The 17,672-nt window shown below is 47.1% G+C and overlaps 3 protein-coding genes across 13 annotated transcripts in view; 2 read left to right on the top strand and 1 right to left on the bottom strand.

Moving 5' to 3' along the window:
* GPRC5B (G protein-coupled receptor class C group 5 member B) overlaps positions 1–9,936 on the top strand; it is a 30,078-nt gene extending 20,142 nt beyond the window's left edge. For all 10 annotated transcript variants that reach the window (XM_078344827.1, XM_035267112.3, XM_078344825.1 and 7 more), the window contains 2 exons: positions 5,292–5,428; positions 6,699–9,936. In XM_078344827.1, coding sequence (XP_078200953.1) covers positions 5,292–5,428; positions 6,699–6,743 — 182 coding nt within the window. In that variant the 3' untranslated portion in view covers positions 6,744–9,936. The remainder of the gene's footprint in view (positions 1–5,291; positions 5,429–6,698) is intronic.
* Positions 8,474–17,672, top strand: part of KNOP1 (lysine rich nucleolar protein 1) — a 179,671-nt gene continuing 170,472 nt past the window's right edge. Inside the window, exon 1 of the mRNA XM_078344815.1 lies at positions 8,474–8,529. The gene's annotated coding sequence lies outside the window, so the exon portion shown is untranslated. The remainder of the gene's footprint in view (positions 8,530–17,672) is intronic.
* The window catches only part of IQCK (IQ motif containing K), a 149,539-nt gene continuing 141,503 nt past the window's right edge, over positions 9,637–17,672 (bottom strand). For both annotated transcript variants that reach the window (XM_035267114.3, XM_035267115.3), the window contains one exon: positions 9,637–10,739. In XM_035267114.3, the coding sequence (XP_035123005.3) occupies positions 10,684–10,739 (56 nt within the window). In that variant the 3' untranslated portion in view covers positions 9,637–10,683. The remainder of the gene's footprint in view (positions 10,740–17,672) is intronic.

The raw sequence follows: 17,672 nt of genomic DNA, 5'->3' as shown, positions 1-17,672 counted from the left end.
ACAAAAAATATTAAAATGGGCCGGGCGCAGTGGCTCAAGCCTGTAATCCCAGCACTTTGGGAGGCCGAGGCTGGTGGATCATGAGGTCAAGAGATCAAGACCATCCTGGTCAACATGGTGAAATCCTGTCTCTACTAAAAAAAATACAAAAATTAGCTGGTCATGGTGGCGCGCACCTGTAGTCCCAACTACTCAGGAGGCTGAGGCAGCAGAATTGCTTGAACCCGGGAGGCGGAGGTTGCAGTGAGCCAAGATTGCACCACTACACTCCAGCCTGGCGCCTGGTGACAGAGCAAGACTCTGTCTCAAAAAAAAAAAAAAATACTAAAATAAGCCAGGCATGGTGGCATGTGCCTGTAGTCCCTGCTACTTGGGAGGCTGAGGTGGGAGGGTGACTTGAGCTAGGGAGGTCAAGGCAGCAGTGAGCCATATTCACACCACTGCACCCCAGCGTGAGACAGAGACCCTGACTCAAAAAAAAAAAAAAATCCCCTGAGACCAGGCAAAGCTACCACAGAAAGGTAAAGTTGGAGTCCTGGCTAGATGGCCTTTGTTCTAGAAACCCTTGCTTTGCTCGCTGGCTGGGGACTATCTGGCATGCTCCCTTGCCACAAGAGGAACAGCTGTTGGCATCACTGGTGCTGACCTCAGCCAGCTTGTATTTTAGGAACCAGGCCCCATGAGAGAGAGGCCTTATCCTTGAGCTCTTGGGTCTCACAGAATCGCCAGTGCCCAGGAGCTGTGGTTGGCCCAGTTTCTCTTGCATTTCAGCCTTTCGGGCTCTCTTCTTTTGAGAGTCCATCCCTGAAACGGTCATGCAGTGGGAAGGGCATTCTCCAGGCTGTGTTGTGGCTTTGCCAAGCCCCAGAAGCCTCCATCCCCATATCCTTCCACTGAGTGAGACCCCAGAAATATACAACTTCACCCACCTGCTGCTTATTAATAAGTATCAACAAGGCATAAGGCATGTGATAAAAGATTAAAATACACTGAGAGCTGAGGCACCTCGGATCACATCTCGGAACGCATTAATAAGACACATGAAATGTTCACTTTCAAAAGAGCAAGAAAGAAAAGCGTTCTTTCCTCTATTAGGGGCTCTGTGCTCTCTGATCTCATTAGGGCCAAGGCCTCTTTAAAATGAACTTTTGCTTCTTGCTGGAAGGCCCCAAGTTGGTTCTGGGGGTGTGGTTGCTTTGGGTGGCTGTGGTCATAGTTACTCTACCCAGGAGGCTGAGGAAGGAGAATCGCTTGAACCCGGGAGCCTGGCATCATGCACAGGGTCTATGAGAGAAAAGGCTGGCATTCTACCATTTGAGCTTTGATTTCTAAGGGCACCTCCTTCTCTTAGGAGAGGTCCTAAGCAAGGTGGGTGAGCTCTGCTTGTCTCTCTCTCTGGCCCAGGTCTAGGTAGGGTGTGAGTTGGGCTTCTCGAAGTAAGTTGCAAGTAATAAAAATCCAAAGCAGCGATTGTCAACCTTTTTGGCGCAAGGGACCAGTTTCATGGAAGACGGTATTTCCAGGGATCAAGGTTGGGGGTTTGGGGGGCGATTTCAGAATGAAACTGTTCCACCTCAGATCATCAAGCATTAGATTCTCATAAGGAGCGTACAACCTAGATCCCTTGCATCCACAATTCTCAATATTGCATCCCAATTCTCAATAAAATTCGAGCTTCTATAAGAATTAAATGTCAGCCGGGTGTGGGGGCTCATGCCTATAATCCCAACACTTTGGGAGGCCAAGGTGGGCAGATCACTTGAGATCAGGAGTTTGATGCCAGCTTGGCCAACATAGTAAAACCTGTCTCTACAAAAATTAGCCGGGCATGGTGGCCCGTGCTTGTGGTCCCAGCTATTCTACTCAGGAGGGTGAGGCAGGAGAATCACTTGAACCCAAGAGGCAGAGGTTGCAGTAAGCTAAGATTGTGCCACTGCACTCCAGCCTGGGTGACAGAGCAAGACTCTGTCTCAAAAAGAATTGAATGCCACTGCTGATCTGACAAGAGGCAGAGCTAAGGCAATACCTATGGCCAAGGGCTTGGGGACCCCTGAGCAGCAAAAATGAATTAGGCTTTAGAAATGGTTAGATTCCGGAGACTCAAGTCAAAATACAATCTGGTCTTTCTCCATTTCTTGGCCGTTCACATCACAGCAGGCAAGAGCGCCAGGAAAGCACAGAGTCCCAGTAGAAAAGACAAACATTTCCCAGGATGTCTGAACAAATCCCAGGGTTAGCAGTGACTGGACCTAACTACCCTTCCCCGAGCCAATCAGTGTTTCCAGGAGATGTGATGACCTGAGCCACCACACCTAAGTTACATTTAGGGAGAAGGCAGTTAGTTGTAGCCAACACTCAGCGGTCTAGAATGTGGGAGGGATAATTCACCAGAGGAGAACCACAAATAGGTCCTACAGACAGGGACCCTGGGGCTAAAGGGACAGATGGGCTGTCGAGTCTAGCCTTAGTTTTCTTTGAGGAAAATGTGTTTAGAGGCAGATTCCCCCACCACAGCTGTGGGGTCTCTGCATTACAAGGAAAGCTGTGTGTTTTGGTCTTCCCGCCCCTGGAACAGGTCTAGGCTAGGAATTCATAATACTAAGAGTCCGTAGGTTGGGTGTGGTGATTCGCACCTGTAATCTGAGCACTTTAGGAGGCCGAGGCATTAGAATTACTTAAGGCCAGGAGTTCGAGACCAGCCTGGGCAACATAGGGAAGGAAACCCTATCTCTACAGAACACTTAAAAATTAGCCAGGTGTGGCCAGGCATGGTGGCTTACCCCTGTAATTCCAGCACTTTGGGAGGCCAAGGTGGGTGGATCACCAGGTCAAGAGATTGAGACCATCCTGGCCAACATGGTGAAACGCTGTCTCTACTAAAAATACAAAAAAAAAAAAAAATTAGCTGGGCATGGTGGCATATCCTGTAGTCCCAGCTACTCAGGAGGCTGAGGCAGGAGAATTGCTTGAACTTGGGAGGCAGAGGTTGCAGTGAACTAAGATCACGCTGCTGCACTCCAGCCTGGTGACAAAGTGAGACTCTGTCTCAAAAAAAAAAAAAAAAAAATTAGCCAGGCATGATGGCACATGCCTATAGTCCCAGTTACTCGGGAGGCTGAGGCAGGAGGATTGTTTGAGCCCAGGAGTTCAAGGCTGCAGTGAAGTATGCACCCCTGCACTCTAGTCTGGGTGACGGAGGGAGACCCTGTCTCAGGAAAAACCCATGGACCATCTCTCACTTATTAAGCTGCTTCCCGGGGAGGGCAACTCTTTGCCCAGTACCAAGCATAGTGAGCTGCTTGAAGGCTTGGAGATGCCAAAGCAGGAAGGTTTTCATCAGTATGTCTTGAAATATGTGTTCTTCACCCTGCCTCAGTCTCTTTGGTCTAGACCAGGCCAAGCTTCCCCTAATGTCACTTAAAATTCAAGTTGCTTCTAAGTAACTAAGTGTGGGGTTAAACGCAGAGTATCTGGAGTGGGTATAGTGATGGCGAAGAACCCAGATTCCTTGCCTGGGTCCCAATGCTGATTGTGCCCCTTAGCAGCTGTGTGACCTTGGGCAAGTTACTTAATCTCTCTGTGTTCCAAGTAAAGTGGAAATAATGTAAGTACATACAGTCAGCCTGGGCAACAAAGTGAGACCCCCGTCTCTACAAAAAAATATATTAAAAAATTAGCCAGGCATGCTGGCATGTGTCGGTAGTCCCAGCTACTCAGGAGGCTGGGGCAGGAGGATTGCTTTGAGCCTGGGAGTTTAAGGCTACAGTGAGCTATGATCATGCCTCTGCATTCTAGCCTGGAAATCACCCAGACTTTGTCTCAAAAAGGTGAAAATTAAGTGAGTTAAAAAGAAAGAAAAAATATTAAATGAGTTAATGTATATAAAGTGCTTTGCACAGTGCCTGGCTCCTGGTTGGTACTCTATGAAGCTTCAGTGTGGAACTGAGATGATTTTGGTCCCTTTCCCAAGTAATTTGCAAAGAAAAAAAAACAAGCTCTCTGGCTGCTTTTCTGCCAGAAAAGTGGCTCCCTTGAGGGAAGACTTTTTTTTGAGACACAGTTTCACTCTGTCATCCAGGCTAGAGTGCAGTGGTTCAACCTTGGCTCACTGCAACTTCCACCTCCCAGGTTCGAGTAATCCTTGTGCCTCAGCCTCCTGAGTAGCTTGGATTACATGTGTGCCCCACCATGCCCAGCTAATTTAGTAGTATTAGTAGAGACAGGGTTTCACCATGTTGGCCAGGCTGGTCTCAAACTCCTGACCTCAAGTGATCCACCCGCCTTGGCCTCCCAAAGTGCTAGGATTAGGGATTACAGGCTTGAGCCACCACGCTTGGCTTCTACTCTTTTTTTTTTTTTTTTTAAAGATTCCTCCATGTTCTTTTCATGCTAGCTTTTCTTTAACAAAAAGAAAGTTCAAATCTCTAAACGTATAGTATATGAGAAACGCTGGTTTTACCCTTTTTTTTGTTTTAAGATAAGTCTCATTCTGTTGCCTAGGCTGGAGTGCAGGCATGTGATCTCAGCTCATTGCAACCTCTGCCTCCCAGGTTCAAGTGATTCTTCACCTCAGCCTCCTGAGTAGCTGGGATTACAGGTGCCTGCCACCATGCCCGGCTAATTTTTGTATTTTTAGTAGAGACGGGGTTTCACCATATTGGTCAGGCTGGTCTCAAACTCCTGACCTCGTGATCCACCCACCTCAGCCTCCCAAAGTGCTGGGATTACAGGCATGGGCCACTGCACCCAGCCATTAACCATCTTTCAGAGGGAAAAAGGGCTGACATGCCATCTCGGCCTCAGGTCTCTCTTTTGCTCGTTTGGAATAACCCTACATGTGTTAGAGTCCCCCGTTCTCATCCCTGGTCACTTCCTAGTGAAGACTCTTAGCAGCTTCCCCCTCTGCGTGTGTCCACAAACAGCAAGCAGTTTCGAGTACTGTGATCCTGAACTTTACATGAATGGCTCTGTAGTGAGAAGGTGCCTATCACCCACGGCCTGCAGAGGCTGTATGGCTTTGGGGAGGCTAGAGGCCCAACCATGGGCCTCCTTCCCCTGGTCTCTTCAGCAGCTTTTCCCAAACCCACTGAGACGGGTCAGGCTCCTAGAGAGCCTAAGAACAAAGCCCCTTTGTGACTTTTGTTTTGAATCAGGCTTGTGACAAAGGGGAGGAGCCACTGGGCTGGGTGGATGGGGGTGCCCGGAGCGTGTTGTTGTTGCAAGGGAAAAAAGCAAAATTGTGTCTTTTTTTTTTCTGGCGATGTTGTCTTGCCAATCCCTCCCTTCCCCAGCTCTCCGAACAGCAGGATTTCCCAACGGCAGCTTGGGAAAAAGACCCAGTGGCAGCTTGGGGAAAAGACCCAGCGCTCCATTTAGAAGCAACGTGTATCAGCCAACTGAGATGGCCGTCGTGCTCAACGGTGGGACTGTAAGTATAAAGGTGTGATGGGTGGGTAGGAAGCCTAGGAGTCTACGGTGTGGGGGAGCAGCTTCAACAGGGACAGACTCCTCCGTGGAGGCTGCTCGTGTGGCCTGCAAAGACCGCAGCTCAAATGCATGCAATGCTTTTATTTTTCTTCTTTCCCTTTCTACCCCTTTTCTCCATGCACGGAATATCTGCCTCTATTTAGAAAACCATCTGTAGATTCATTTGAAAGAGTTTGTATTCCTTGAGGCTCTTGCACACAGTGCCCCAGCTTTGTCCCTGGGAGGTGACTTTTGGGAAAAGCCCAGAAGGATGAAGCCCCCCCAGCAGATTTTACTGACATCCAACCTAGGTTAAGGCCCCCGGCCGCCCCTCTGTGGATCCCCCAAGCTGGGTCCCAGGTTCTCCCATTCCCTAAGAGACGTCCTAGGAAATTGAAGCAGCGATTATTTCTCTCCCTCAAACACCAGAAGCAGGTTTACTACTATCTGATGCCAAACAGACCTTCAGCAGAATTGTCATTATTTACATTTGCCTCTGTGGAATGACATTATTTTGTTTCTCCAGCAATCCAAAGATGCACTCTCATCCCCACATTTAATTTCCAAACATAGCTACATGCTTCCTTCAGAAACAAGGCCTGAGCCAGTTTACATGTGTAAATTGGATTTCCATTCTTTATATCATGTTCCAACTCCATAATTCAACCTGAGCATTCTTTTTTTCTTTTTTTTTATTGATGTCAATCAGGGATGGTCTTTGATCTCCAGAGGGAATGTAGGTTTTCCTGGCCTTTTGAATGGTATGCTAGGCATTGGTTTGGAACAGACTCAAAGACAGAATCACAGATTTGCATTCTTAAAACCCCCTGCCATCCACTGGGCTGTTTTATTGTCCAGTGCCAAGAAAAGCCTGACTCACAAGCATTCGGCCTGTGTGTTATAATAAATATGGTTACAAAAGCCCCCTCGTGTCACTCTTAAGCCCTCCTAGTTCCTTCAAGGCCAGCATGTGAAAAAATAGTCAAGACAGAAAGTAAATGAGTTGAACTTACGTTCCTTAGGGGTGGGTGATTATTATAGAAAAGGGAGCTGAGCTTCCCAAGAACCGCAGCAGCTTGACACACAGCCATTGCTGCCTTTCCTGGGAATTACTCGGCCTGTCTAGGTAAAAGCAAGGTAACTTATTTTTGCTGCATTGTTTACGCATTGGTTTCTAATGTTGACTTTGCAAAGCACAGAGTTCTCAGTGTGTTATCCTTATGTTATTCCAGATCCCAACTGCTCCGCCAAGTCACACAGGAAGACACCTTTGGTGAAAGACTTTAAGTTCCAGAGAATCAGAATCTCTCTTACCGATTTCCCTCCCTGGCTGTGTCTTTCTTGAGGGAGAAATCGGTAACAGTAGCCGAACCAGGCCGCCTCACAGCCAGGAAATTTGGAAATCCTAGCCAAGGGGATTTCGTGTAAATGTGAACACTGACGAACTGAAAAGCTAACACCGACTGCCCTCCCCTCCCCGGCCACACACACAGACACGTAATACCAGAGCAACCTCAATCCCCGCAAACTAAAGCCAAGCTAATTGCAAATAGTATTAGGCTCACTCGAAAATGTGGCTGGGAAGACTCTTTCATCCTTTGGGGGTAGAACAGAACCAAATTCACCGCTGGTGGGTCAGGCTGGTGTTGGTTGGAGGTAGGGGGTCCCCACCCTACCACCCCTCCCCAGCAAGGGCTGGACCCCGGGTGGCCTCTTGGAGATGACCATTGTGTTGAGGAGGACAAATGGGGACTTTTCCAATGGCTTGCCTGGTGGTTTGCACATTTCAGGGGGGTCATGAGACTTAAGGAGGTCGTGAGTGGGATTCCAAGGCAAGGCCCAACTGAATCGTGGTGTAAGCTTTATAGCCAGTGGAGGTGGAGGGACCCTGGCATGTGCCAAAGAAGAGGCCCTCTGGGTGATGAAGTGACCATCACATTTGGAAAGTGATCAACCACTGTTCCTTCTATGGGGCTCTTGCTCTAGCGTCTATGGCGAGAACACAGGCCCCGCCCCCTTCCCTTGTAGAGCCATAGAAATATTCTGGCTTGGGGCAGCAGTCTCTTCCCTTGATCGACTCGCCGAGGACCTGCACTTACAGGTGTTTCTCTAAACCCTTTCCCAATTTTGTTCCCTTGTTCATTTCAAGAGCTCCAATGGGATCCCCAGGTTAAAGCCCCTCCAGGAGGCAGATTGGAAGGCAGGCATCACGGCAGGTTTTCCGAGATAATGTCACCCAGCGGAGCTTCGGGGGTACCCGCTAGGATGCAGAGGTGACATCCCGCTGCCCTGCAAGCAGTGACACCTTGGGTCCTTTCCGTGGATGTGGTGAAGGTTCCTGGGTGGAATGGATCACATGAGGGTTTCCTGTTGCTTTTGGAGGGTGTTGGGGGATATTCGGTCTTGGTTCTTCTGCAGGTTCCATGAAAACGGCCCTTTTCCAAGCTCATTGTTTCTGTCATGGTTTCCATCTCTCCTGAGCAAGTCATTCCTTTGTTATTTGGCATTTTAAACATCTCGGCCATTCGAAGCCCCACGTTCTCTGCTCTGTTTGGCCAGCATAACCTCCAGCATCGATTCAAAGCAAAGAGTTTTAACCTGAGGGCATGGAATGTATAAATGAGGGAGGGTCCTTCTGCAGATACACTAATCACTACATTGCTTTTTCTATAAAACTACCCATAAGCCTTTAACCTTTAAAGAAAATGAAAAAAAGGGGGCTGGGGGAGGACTGACCTCTTCATAAGCCAGTACGTCTGAGCTGAGTATGTTTTAATAAACCTTTTGATATTTCTCGAGGCCCTAGTCTCTGCTGTCACCCCTCCCCACCCCATCCTTGCAAAGCGCTGGGGAAAATAAGGCCAATCTGGCCCTTCCTGTGTGGCCCTCCTTCGAGTTTCCCTTAACAGCTAGTGCATTTCCTTGTGTTACACGCATGGGGAAGAAAACGCATGGTCCCAGAATGCCGCCCCCATCTGCCCGCCCCGGAAGCACCCTGCCTCTGCCCAGAGCATGCGCTTGCTTCTAGAGAATCCCGTTCCAGTCATTTCGTGGACTGAAAACGTGAGTCCTGGGGAAGGGTGGGAGGGAACGAAGCTAGGTCCTGGGGTGGGGGTAGTTGCATGCAGACCCCGTATTCTGAGAAAGAAAGAAATCTTTAAACACCTCAGTCCTGTCCGGTGAAAAACGACAGCCTTACACATTCTCGTGCCAGGAAATGGTTACTCACCCCCGCTCTCTGGAGTCCTTTGGAGCTTTCTGATACCATTCACACCATGGAGCAATTCACACCATCGTTTTCTGTCTAAGTTCTTTATTGTCCAAGCATATAAAGTGAGCACAGCACAAATGGCTGCGATGGAAAGTCAGGCTTCCCCTACGTAAGAACAGAGCCATCTTTGAGCCATGGGAAACCTCACTTAATGAGACCTTCTCCCGCCCCTTTTAAATCCGATACCTTATTGCACTTAGGGTTTTGTTTTATTTTGGCTTTTAAGGTTGAGCGTGGGCTGAACGCCTTCACAATGGGGGCGGAGGCGGGACTGAGGGGAGAAGGGAATGAGCTGTTCTTTTTCTAATGACTTCACCTGAAAACTACCAAGAGGCATCTTATTTGCCAAGAGACTGTAGCAGCCAGCTGCCCCCAATGGAGCAAGGTTTAAAGACAAAATTAAATGGCACCTCTGTTTAAGATCCGTTTGTGTAAACAAGACTTGTTTGGGGAAAACGGCCTGGGAGGAGAGCATCTGTGGTCAAAATCTCTCATTGTAAGCACAAATCGTTTCGTGTCTGCTTCCTAAAATCGCTTTGGGACTATAACAGCCACTCTTGTCCCCCCTTTTAATAGAAAATTGGCGTTCTATCCTGGATTTCTCTCCACTGGAAATGGAGGGCGGGAAGAGAGGGGAGTCAGCTCTGACAGCTCACATATTGGGAAGGTCTGTGCATCTCAAGGGTTTTGAGTGGAAGGTCTGGTTGTTGGAAGCTGGGCGCCCTGTGCGTTTTTTTTTTCTTCCCAGAGGCCGTCAGGCCCACTGAACGAGGGTGAAGGGGGGTGGTGTCTTGGTTGGCCAAGGCTGAGTTGAACGTCTCAGGCCAAACCCCAAACTGAAAGGGAGCATTGTGGCTTTTATAATCCAGTGATGCAATGATGATACCAGCTTACAGGAGTTCTCAGCAGGTGCTTTTTATTAATTGACGAAGAGCTAAGGCTCGTTTTTGATAGATAATATATATTTATTAAATGCATTAATGTGTGTTTTATAATGTACCTTTATCGTCTCCCCGGCTGACGGTTGCATACTTATTAAAAAAAAAAAAAGAGTTAAAGATATTTCGAGACAATCAATATGTACCACAAATGGCTATATAAATATTACAGATTTAAAAGGTTGTAAAGCATGGGCAGATAGGTTTTATTTTCAGAATGCTGTTCTTAACACGAAAATAAAGGCTTTACTATTTACTTAAGACGTGTAGAAGCTTCTCAAAACAACTCAATGCAACTAACTACTGGGCTTTTGGATCTGCCCTGAGGCTCACAGTCTGTGGCATTTTAAATGGGAGAATCTTGGTTAACAGAAAACCACAGAACAAATTAGGGTAATAAGTTTATTTACCCATAAAAGCAGGAACTTTCTATATAATACTTTGGGACTTAAGACAAAAATTTTTCGTTTCATTTCTGTGGGTTTAAATGTCTCATCTTGTTGGGTTTGCAATAAAATTTCAGGGCGAGTCTCCTTTGAAAATGATCATAAGTATAAGGTCTTTTTTATAAAAAGATAGTCACCAGGTGAACTTAAAACCCAATTCAGAGGTTGGGGACTTAAATTAGAATATGGATCTTTGCAAAGGCACCAAAAGTGAGAAAACTCATAATAAGAGCACTTCTGTATCCCTTGGAACTAGAGTTCATTGTACATTTTAACAGCAGCTGGTGTAGAAGGATACCTCTGAGGCACTGAAGAGATATGTGGAGGGATGAATAAAATGTGGGGATAATGCAGAAAGTGAAGACTGGTCCTTCCTTTTCTAAACTATTTGCACTAAAGCATGTTTGCAACAAATACTACCTTGTACAGAAAAGATTCCAGGTTTACATGTTCCAAGTCTTGTTAAAGAAATCACAAGAGAGAAAGCATAATGTAGACATTTTCCTTGCACGAGGTAACTTGTGCTCGGATGGGCAAAGATACATCTTAACTGTGGTTAAGATTATGGAATTTTCATTTTGGCTGCAGGTACCGCATCATCCTCCATTTTGCATTTCACTGCAGAGAAAAGAAAGGGGAAGTCAGGATCAGTTTACATACGCAGACAGGCTTGTCACTGGGAAACCAGAAACGTTGATGTATGGACAAGGTCAGTTGCACCAAAACCCACTGTGCGCCTGCTATTCATGGTTCCGGCACCATGGCTCCGGAACAGGGAAGAACACAGCCCCATTGTGCTCTAAGGCCAGCACCTGAAGGTTCCAAACCACTTCCCAGACTGTTCCTGGCCATTCTTAATTCAGTTCAGAAAGAGGTCAGAAGTGTGCTTTGCCGGTCGGGGTACTGAAGGAAGGCAGTTTTACTAAAGATGATGACAGATTCCAGACTCTCCACTCATCCCCATCTGTCACCACACACCCTGTTCTCCAGCCACCCAAAAGGGAAATCTCAGGGTATCACTAGGGTCAATGAAAAGGTCAGAAGAAAATCTTTGCTCTTTTGTCATGGTCTGGACCAAGAACCTGATCTCGGAGATTTCCTGTGTCTGCCAAACAGGAAAGTTAGCTCCATACAGAGCATGGCTCTGTTTGTAAGGGAAATTAATCCCAACAGATAAAAGCCTCTCCCCAAATAACTATGGAAACCCAGTCCTTTGGTGGGTGCATGGGGCAGAGGGATCCTTTTGGAAAGACCCTCTCTTTTAAGACATCCTTGCCTGTCGTGTCCAAGTGCTTGCCCATATGGGAATGTCTTCAAAGGTTGTTTGAACCAGGCCACAGGCTCTGATGATTTGTGGAGAGCATCGTTCTGGTAAAAAGGGTGTTTGAGCTTGTTACCATGTAGGGCTAAGGTTTCAATTGAACCTGCCCCCGTCCTCACCTCTCAGCAACTATGGGCATGCACCAGCCAGATGTGGGTATGTACATCGTCTCATGAAATGCATTCTTTTGTTGTTGTTTTTTGGGACAGTGTCTCTCAGTTATCCAGCCTGGATTGCAGTGACAAGATCTCAGCTCACTGCAGCCTCAGCCTCCCGAGTAGCTACAGGCATGCACCACCATGTCCTGCTAATTTTTGTGTTGTTAGTAGAGACAGGGTTTTGCCATGTTGCCCAGGCTGGTCTTGAACTCCTAGCCTCAAGTGATCCGCCCACCTCAGCCGTCCACAGTGCTGGGGTTATATATAGGCATGAGCCACTGTGCCTGGCCCTTGTGGTTATTTTCTGATGGAGGTGGGATGACTGCCTTCAGCAACACAGACCAGCCCCGCAGTCTTCAAACTGAGAACAAGGGTTCTTGGTCATGGTTCATTCAGAGGAAATCAGTTTCCAGGTCTTCAACTTCCCATCCTCCTTTCCTTCCTGGCCCAGTGTGTAAAAACTCCCCAAGTGCCTAACAAGAAGGCTGTTCAAAATGAGGCCTCCAGAGTCTCCTTTATTCTCTATGTTTGACAACTATCAAATTGTATCATGTATTTATTTGGTTTTGTGTGCTAGTAATAATCGTATTAACACAAATCAGAAGAAATATTTTTAATATTTGGAGCCTGTGGACTCAGGACATTTTAAAACATTTTTTTCAATGTATATACCTTTTTTGTTCCATATATATGGAAGCTCTATGGGCAACCACAGTGAAGACCATATGTGCGTCTAGACCCTATTAATGATGACACTGACCCTTCATAGTCAAGGATGCACCACACCTCCCTAAAGACTCTCCCACTATCTCACTGATCCCTGAGATGCTGGTGATTAACAACTCAACAGGGATTGGGGGAGAGTGCTGAGTTGTAGCATTTGCCATTTCCGTAGCCTATTGGAAGCCAGCAGCCTGATGACGTCACAGAGTCGGGAAGAGGTGTGCACAGTCGGATGGAGCTGGGCTGCCCTGAATCCTCAGATTGACTTGTGCAGCATCAGGCATAACTTCAGACCTGCAGGCCGGCTCTCTGGGGACAAGTTGGGGACATATGCAATAGGGGGAAATTGTTAAAAATGCAAATTCAGGGCCCATTTCCAGGCAGACTAAACCAGACACATGGATGGGAGGGTGGGGTGGGGGGTGGAGCCCACCATCTGCATTTTAACAGGGCGTCCCGGTGATTCTGATGGATGCTAGTTAAAATTTGAGACCCACTGACTACTGGTTTTCTACCCTGGCTGCATGTAAGAATCACATGGTCAGCTTCTGAAATTTTATTGGTGCCTGGGTTTCATCCCAGCAATTCTGATGTAATTACCCTGGGGCCCAGGCATCAGAAGCTAGGTAAAGCTCCCGTGTGTCGCTAAGGTGCAGTCAGGGTTAAGACACAGACGGGGTTAGAATCCATTTAAAGAAATGTGATTGTAAGATCCTCAGAGGAGTCTAGAATTACCCTCAACTTCTTAGCATCATGCAGGCTGGAAATAAACTGTGAGTATCACAGTTTAAACTGCTAGAGAGATAGCTGGCAGTCAGTCCAGGCGCGGTGGCTCATGTCTGTTATCCCAGCACTTTGGGAGGTGGAGGCAGGTGGATCACTTGAGGTCAGGAGTTCATGACCAGCCTTGCTAATATGGTGAAACCCTGTCTCTACTAAAAATACAAAAATTAGAAAAATTAGATGGATGTGGTGGCAGCTGCCTGTAATCCCAGCTACTTGGGAGCCTGAGGCAGGAAAATCCCTTGAAGGGAGGCAGAGGTTGCAGTGAGCCAAGATCGCACCACTGCACTCCAGGCTGGGTGACAGAGCAAGACTGTCTTGGAAAAAAATAGATAAAAAGAAAGCTGGCAGACAGACAGATGCTGGAGGCAATTAGTAGCTGGAGGGAAGGGCTGGCTTCTGGGAGGAATCCCCAGACCTGGAGTTTTCTTTAGTTTTCTTGAACTGCCTGAAGGAAGAGTTCACCTGCAAGCTGTTGCCCTCATATTTTACCCAATTTCTGTCCATGCCTTGACAATCTTCTTGCCTACTCCCTACCAGCTGACCTTATCTGGGAAAAGGCCCCTTAGTATCTCTTTAGATCACCACTCAGAAATCTTGAGAGAGGAGAGCAGAAAGGAATAAGGTAGAGACCTTGTTGACAGTGGAGGGTTAAGAGATGGGGTACCTCGAGTCGACAGGCTGGAAATAAAGGTGGGCTGTGGAGCCTCCCAGTGGAATTACCTGGGGAGTTTTGAACACCCTACACAATTAGGTCACCATCTCTGGAAGCACAACCACATTGGAAAACTGCTTGGCAATACCAAGTGAAACTGAGCCTGACAGTGAATACAGACAATTCCACTCCTTTATCCCACTGAAGAAACCCTTCTATACGTGTACTGGGAGGATGCTCGTGATAGCAAAAACCTGGAAACAACGCAAATGTCCTTCAACAGTTGACTGGATAAACCGATTGTGGTCTACTTGACCAGTGATTACACAACAGTGAGCATGAGTGAGCCACAGCCACACACATCAACTTGGATTAGCTTAAAAACATTAAAGGAGAGAAGAGAGGCATGGAGTAATACATACAGTGTGATTCTATTTACAGCAAATCTAAACACTGAGAGATGCGTACAAAGGTGAGAAGAGCTCCAAAGAAAAGCAAGAGAACAGCTGTCACAGAAGTCAGGGGAAGTGGCTTCATGGGGGAAGAGCTTTAAAAGTGTTGACAGTGTTCTGTTTGTTTGTTAAATGTTTAGAGACGGTCTCACTCAGTTGCCCAGGCTGGAGTGCAGTGGTGCGATCATAGTTCCCTGCAGCCTCTGACTCCTGGGCTCAAGCAATCTTCCACAAGTGTTTTATTTATTGTTATATGTGTTTTATAGTCACTGTTAATACATATATTTCACCCCAAAAATGGTAAAAAAAAAAAAAAAAAAAGATATGTGCCTATATTTCTTGAAATTGCAAAGCCAACCAATAAAGGAATGGAAAATAACTATGTTGCTGTTTTGGGGAGGGAGGGATGGAATCTAAGCTAACCCCCATCAATAATGGCAGGAAATCAGTAGATCCTATTGAAAATCTTATTACCGTACAAGCCTGTTCCAGATACAGAAGTAATGCCCTGAGGAGCAGCAGAAATTCCAAGTCATTGTGTCTGGTGAAGCACTACTTTGCTAAAAATTAAGCAACAGATAAAATGTCTACTTGGTGGTCTTCCTCCTCCTGGCTTGGCAGAATACAGCCTTGCACAGGTGGATACTTGATCAGCGGAGGAAGGGAAAGGGGAGGGAAGCAGGGCTGAGAGAGGCAGGAGGGAAGAAGCAAGCCAGGATGCTGCAGGAGTGCAGCTTGCACCTTAGCTCGGAGACATCATTGTGCTTGGCTTCCAATACCAATAGACAGATGCCTCGGTGCCCCTCCACTGTCCTTGTCCCTCTCAGCAGGCTGGTACCCAGCCAGTTCCAGAAGGGCTGGAAGAGTGGAAAATCCCGGAGAGAGATACGCCAGCCCTTCAGCTTCAATTAAAGGCAATGTGACAAGAAGGGCCTTGCATGCTAATGAGACTTGGTACATCTTCTCCTCCTCGTGGTCGCCCGTATCTTCTCCCGTTCCTGTGAGTAACAGGACTGAGAACTCAATTCACAGCCCAGAGAAAAACCTCCCAGCCAGCAGCACAGGACAGATGAAGATGCTTAAAGCTCAAGACAGGAAATGTGGGGACCACAAGGTCATCCAGCCACTCACTACGTTGTCCAGACAGGGCTTCAGCAGAAAAGGATGGCCTGGGGTGAAAATACAGATTCCTGGGCCCCACCCCAGACCGAGTGAGGCCTGGGAATCAGTAACCCCCTCCACCTCGGTGCTGTGGGTGGGCGTTTTGATCTGGCAAGTGTGGGAAAGAAGGCTGATTTGGGCAAGTGTGGGAAACTGCCTGTTTCCCAAGGGCCTTAGTCAACTGTGAGCCAGGGTTGAGAATGGCATCTGCCTCCTAAGGGCACTGAGAGAAGCAAAAGAGGCAAGCCACGCAAAATGCAAAGTGCTCAGCACTGGTTCTGACCCACAGTTAGGGACTTGATAAATATCAGCTATTATTAGTCTCATTTTTATTGAGGCCAAGTCTCGCTTTGTTATCCAGGCTGGAAAGCAGAGGTGCAAATCAGGCCTCACTGCAGTCTCAACCTCCTAAGCTACAACGATCCTTCCACTTCAGCCTCCCAAGTATTAATAACTGTGACTACACATACACACCACCATGCCTGGCTAATTTATTTTTATTTTGAGCTGAGATAGGGTCTTGCTGCGTTGCCCAGTCTAGTCTCTAACTCCTGGGCTCAAACAGTCCTCCCGCCTTGGCCTCCCAAGATGATGGATCACAGGTGTAAGCCACAGCACCCAGCCAGTGATTGTTATTCTTAGGGCATGTTCTTTGCCATCAAAGAGCTGACAGTCTAGAAAGTGAGGCGGAAAAACCAACAGGAAATTGTAAGAACCAAGAGATGCTCACACACTGTGGAGAGAACTTGCTTCAATAAATCATCATCTGCCACAGAGATATGGACCGGAATAGTGCTGGGGCTTGGGGTTACAAAGACGAGACTGGCTCATGCTCTCAAACCAGCAGTATCGATGAGAAACCTTAAAATGTTCATCTTTGACTCAATTAGCTCCCAATCTCTAGGACTCCAGGTAAATAATAAAAGCAAAGACTTCTATGGTACTTATGAAGCCCTTGACACATACAAAGTCACAGTGAACTAAGTGCTATTGTTTTCCCCAGTTGTACAGGTAGGGAGACTGAAGCGGAGACAGGTTACATAACTTGCTCAAGGTTATGCTGTGAGCTGTCTGGCTGCTGCTGCTGCTCTTAAAACTGCAGGGTCAAGATCTCACAACTGCTTCCCACCAGGATAGCAAAAATGTTTGTGATTAAAGAAGCAACAATGATGTATGCAAACCAAGGGGGTTCACTTCCACATCCTCTACCACATAAAGAACCTAAATGCCCAACAATCAGGGAATGATTAAGTATCTGATAATCTATAACCTTGATGTCGTATAATGAAGCCATTAAAAACATCTATTTGGCAGGGAGAAATGTCAGTGGGAAAATACAGGGGGGTACCTTTCCTGTCAATTTTGATTATGCCAATTGGAAATTGTTCAATACCAAGTTAATCATGTCTCCCAGAGTACAAGGATGGCACAGGGCATGGAGGCTTCTGTCTGTTGGAGTTGGAAGCCAACCGTGATGATGTCTCTAAAACTAAGATGGAAACCAGGCTCTTTCACTTCATCATCCCTGCTTTCCTTTCTTTTCTTTCTTTCCTTCTTGTTTTTTATTTTCAGAGACAGGATGCGACTGTTTCCCAGGCGGAAGTACATGGTGCAATCACAGCTCACTGCAGCTTTGACTTCCTGGGCTCAAGTAATCCTCCTGCCTCAGCCTCCCTAGCGGCTGGGACTACGGGTGTGCGCCACCATGCCCAGCTATTTTTTTACTTTTTGTAGAGACGGGGTCTCACTGTGTTGTCCAGGCTGGTCTCAAACTGCTGGGCTCAAGTAAAACTACTGCCCTGGCCTCCCCAAAATGCTGAGATTACAGGTGTGAGCCACCACACCCAGCCCCTGCCTTTCTAGAGAAAAAAAAAAAAAGCTTACTTTTTTATTTTTATTTTTTATCCCAGCACTTTGGGAGGCCAAGGCTGGAGGATTGCGCAAGTCTAGGAGTTCAAGGCTGCAGTGGGCTATGATTACACCACTGCACTCCAGCTTGGGCAACGGAGTGAAACCCTGTGTCTAAAAATAATCATAAACAAAGTAGCAGCATTTTTCATAATAGCCAAAAAGTAGACACGACCCAAGAATCTTTTTTTTTTTTTTTGAGATGGAGTTTTGCTCCTGTTGCCCAGGCTGGAGTGCAAGGGTACAATCTCAGCTCACCGCCACCTCTGCCTCCCAGGTTCAAGTGATTCTCCTGCCTCAGCCTCTCGAGTAGCTGGGATTACAGGCATGTGCCACCATGCCTGGCTGATTTTGAATTTTTAGTAGAGATAGGGTTTCTCCACATTGGTC

This window comes from Callithrix jacchus, chromosome 12, assembly GCF_049354715.1.
Source record: "Callithrix jacchus isolate 240 chromosome 12, calJac240_pri, whole genome shotgun sequence".
Classification (NCBI taxonomy): Eukaryota; Metazoa; Chordata; class Mammalia; order Primates; family Cebidae; genus Callithrix; species Callithrix jacchus.
Note: the sequence above shows the minus strand (reverse complement) of the source record. Positions and strands in the feature narration are given on the sequence as shown.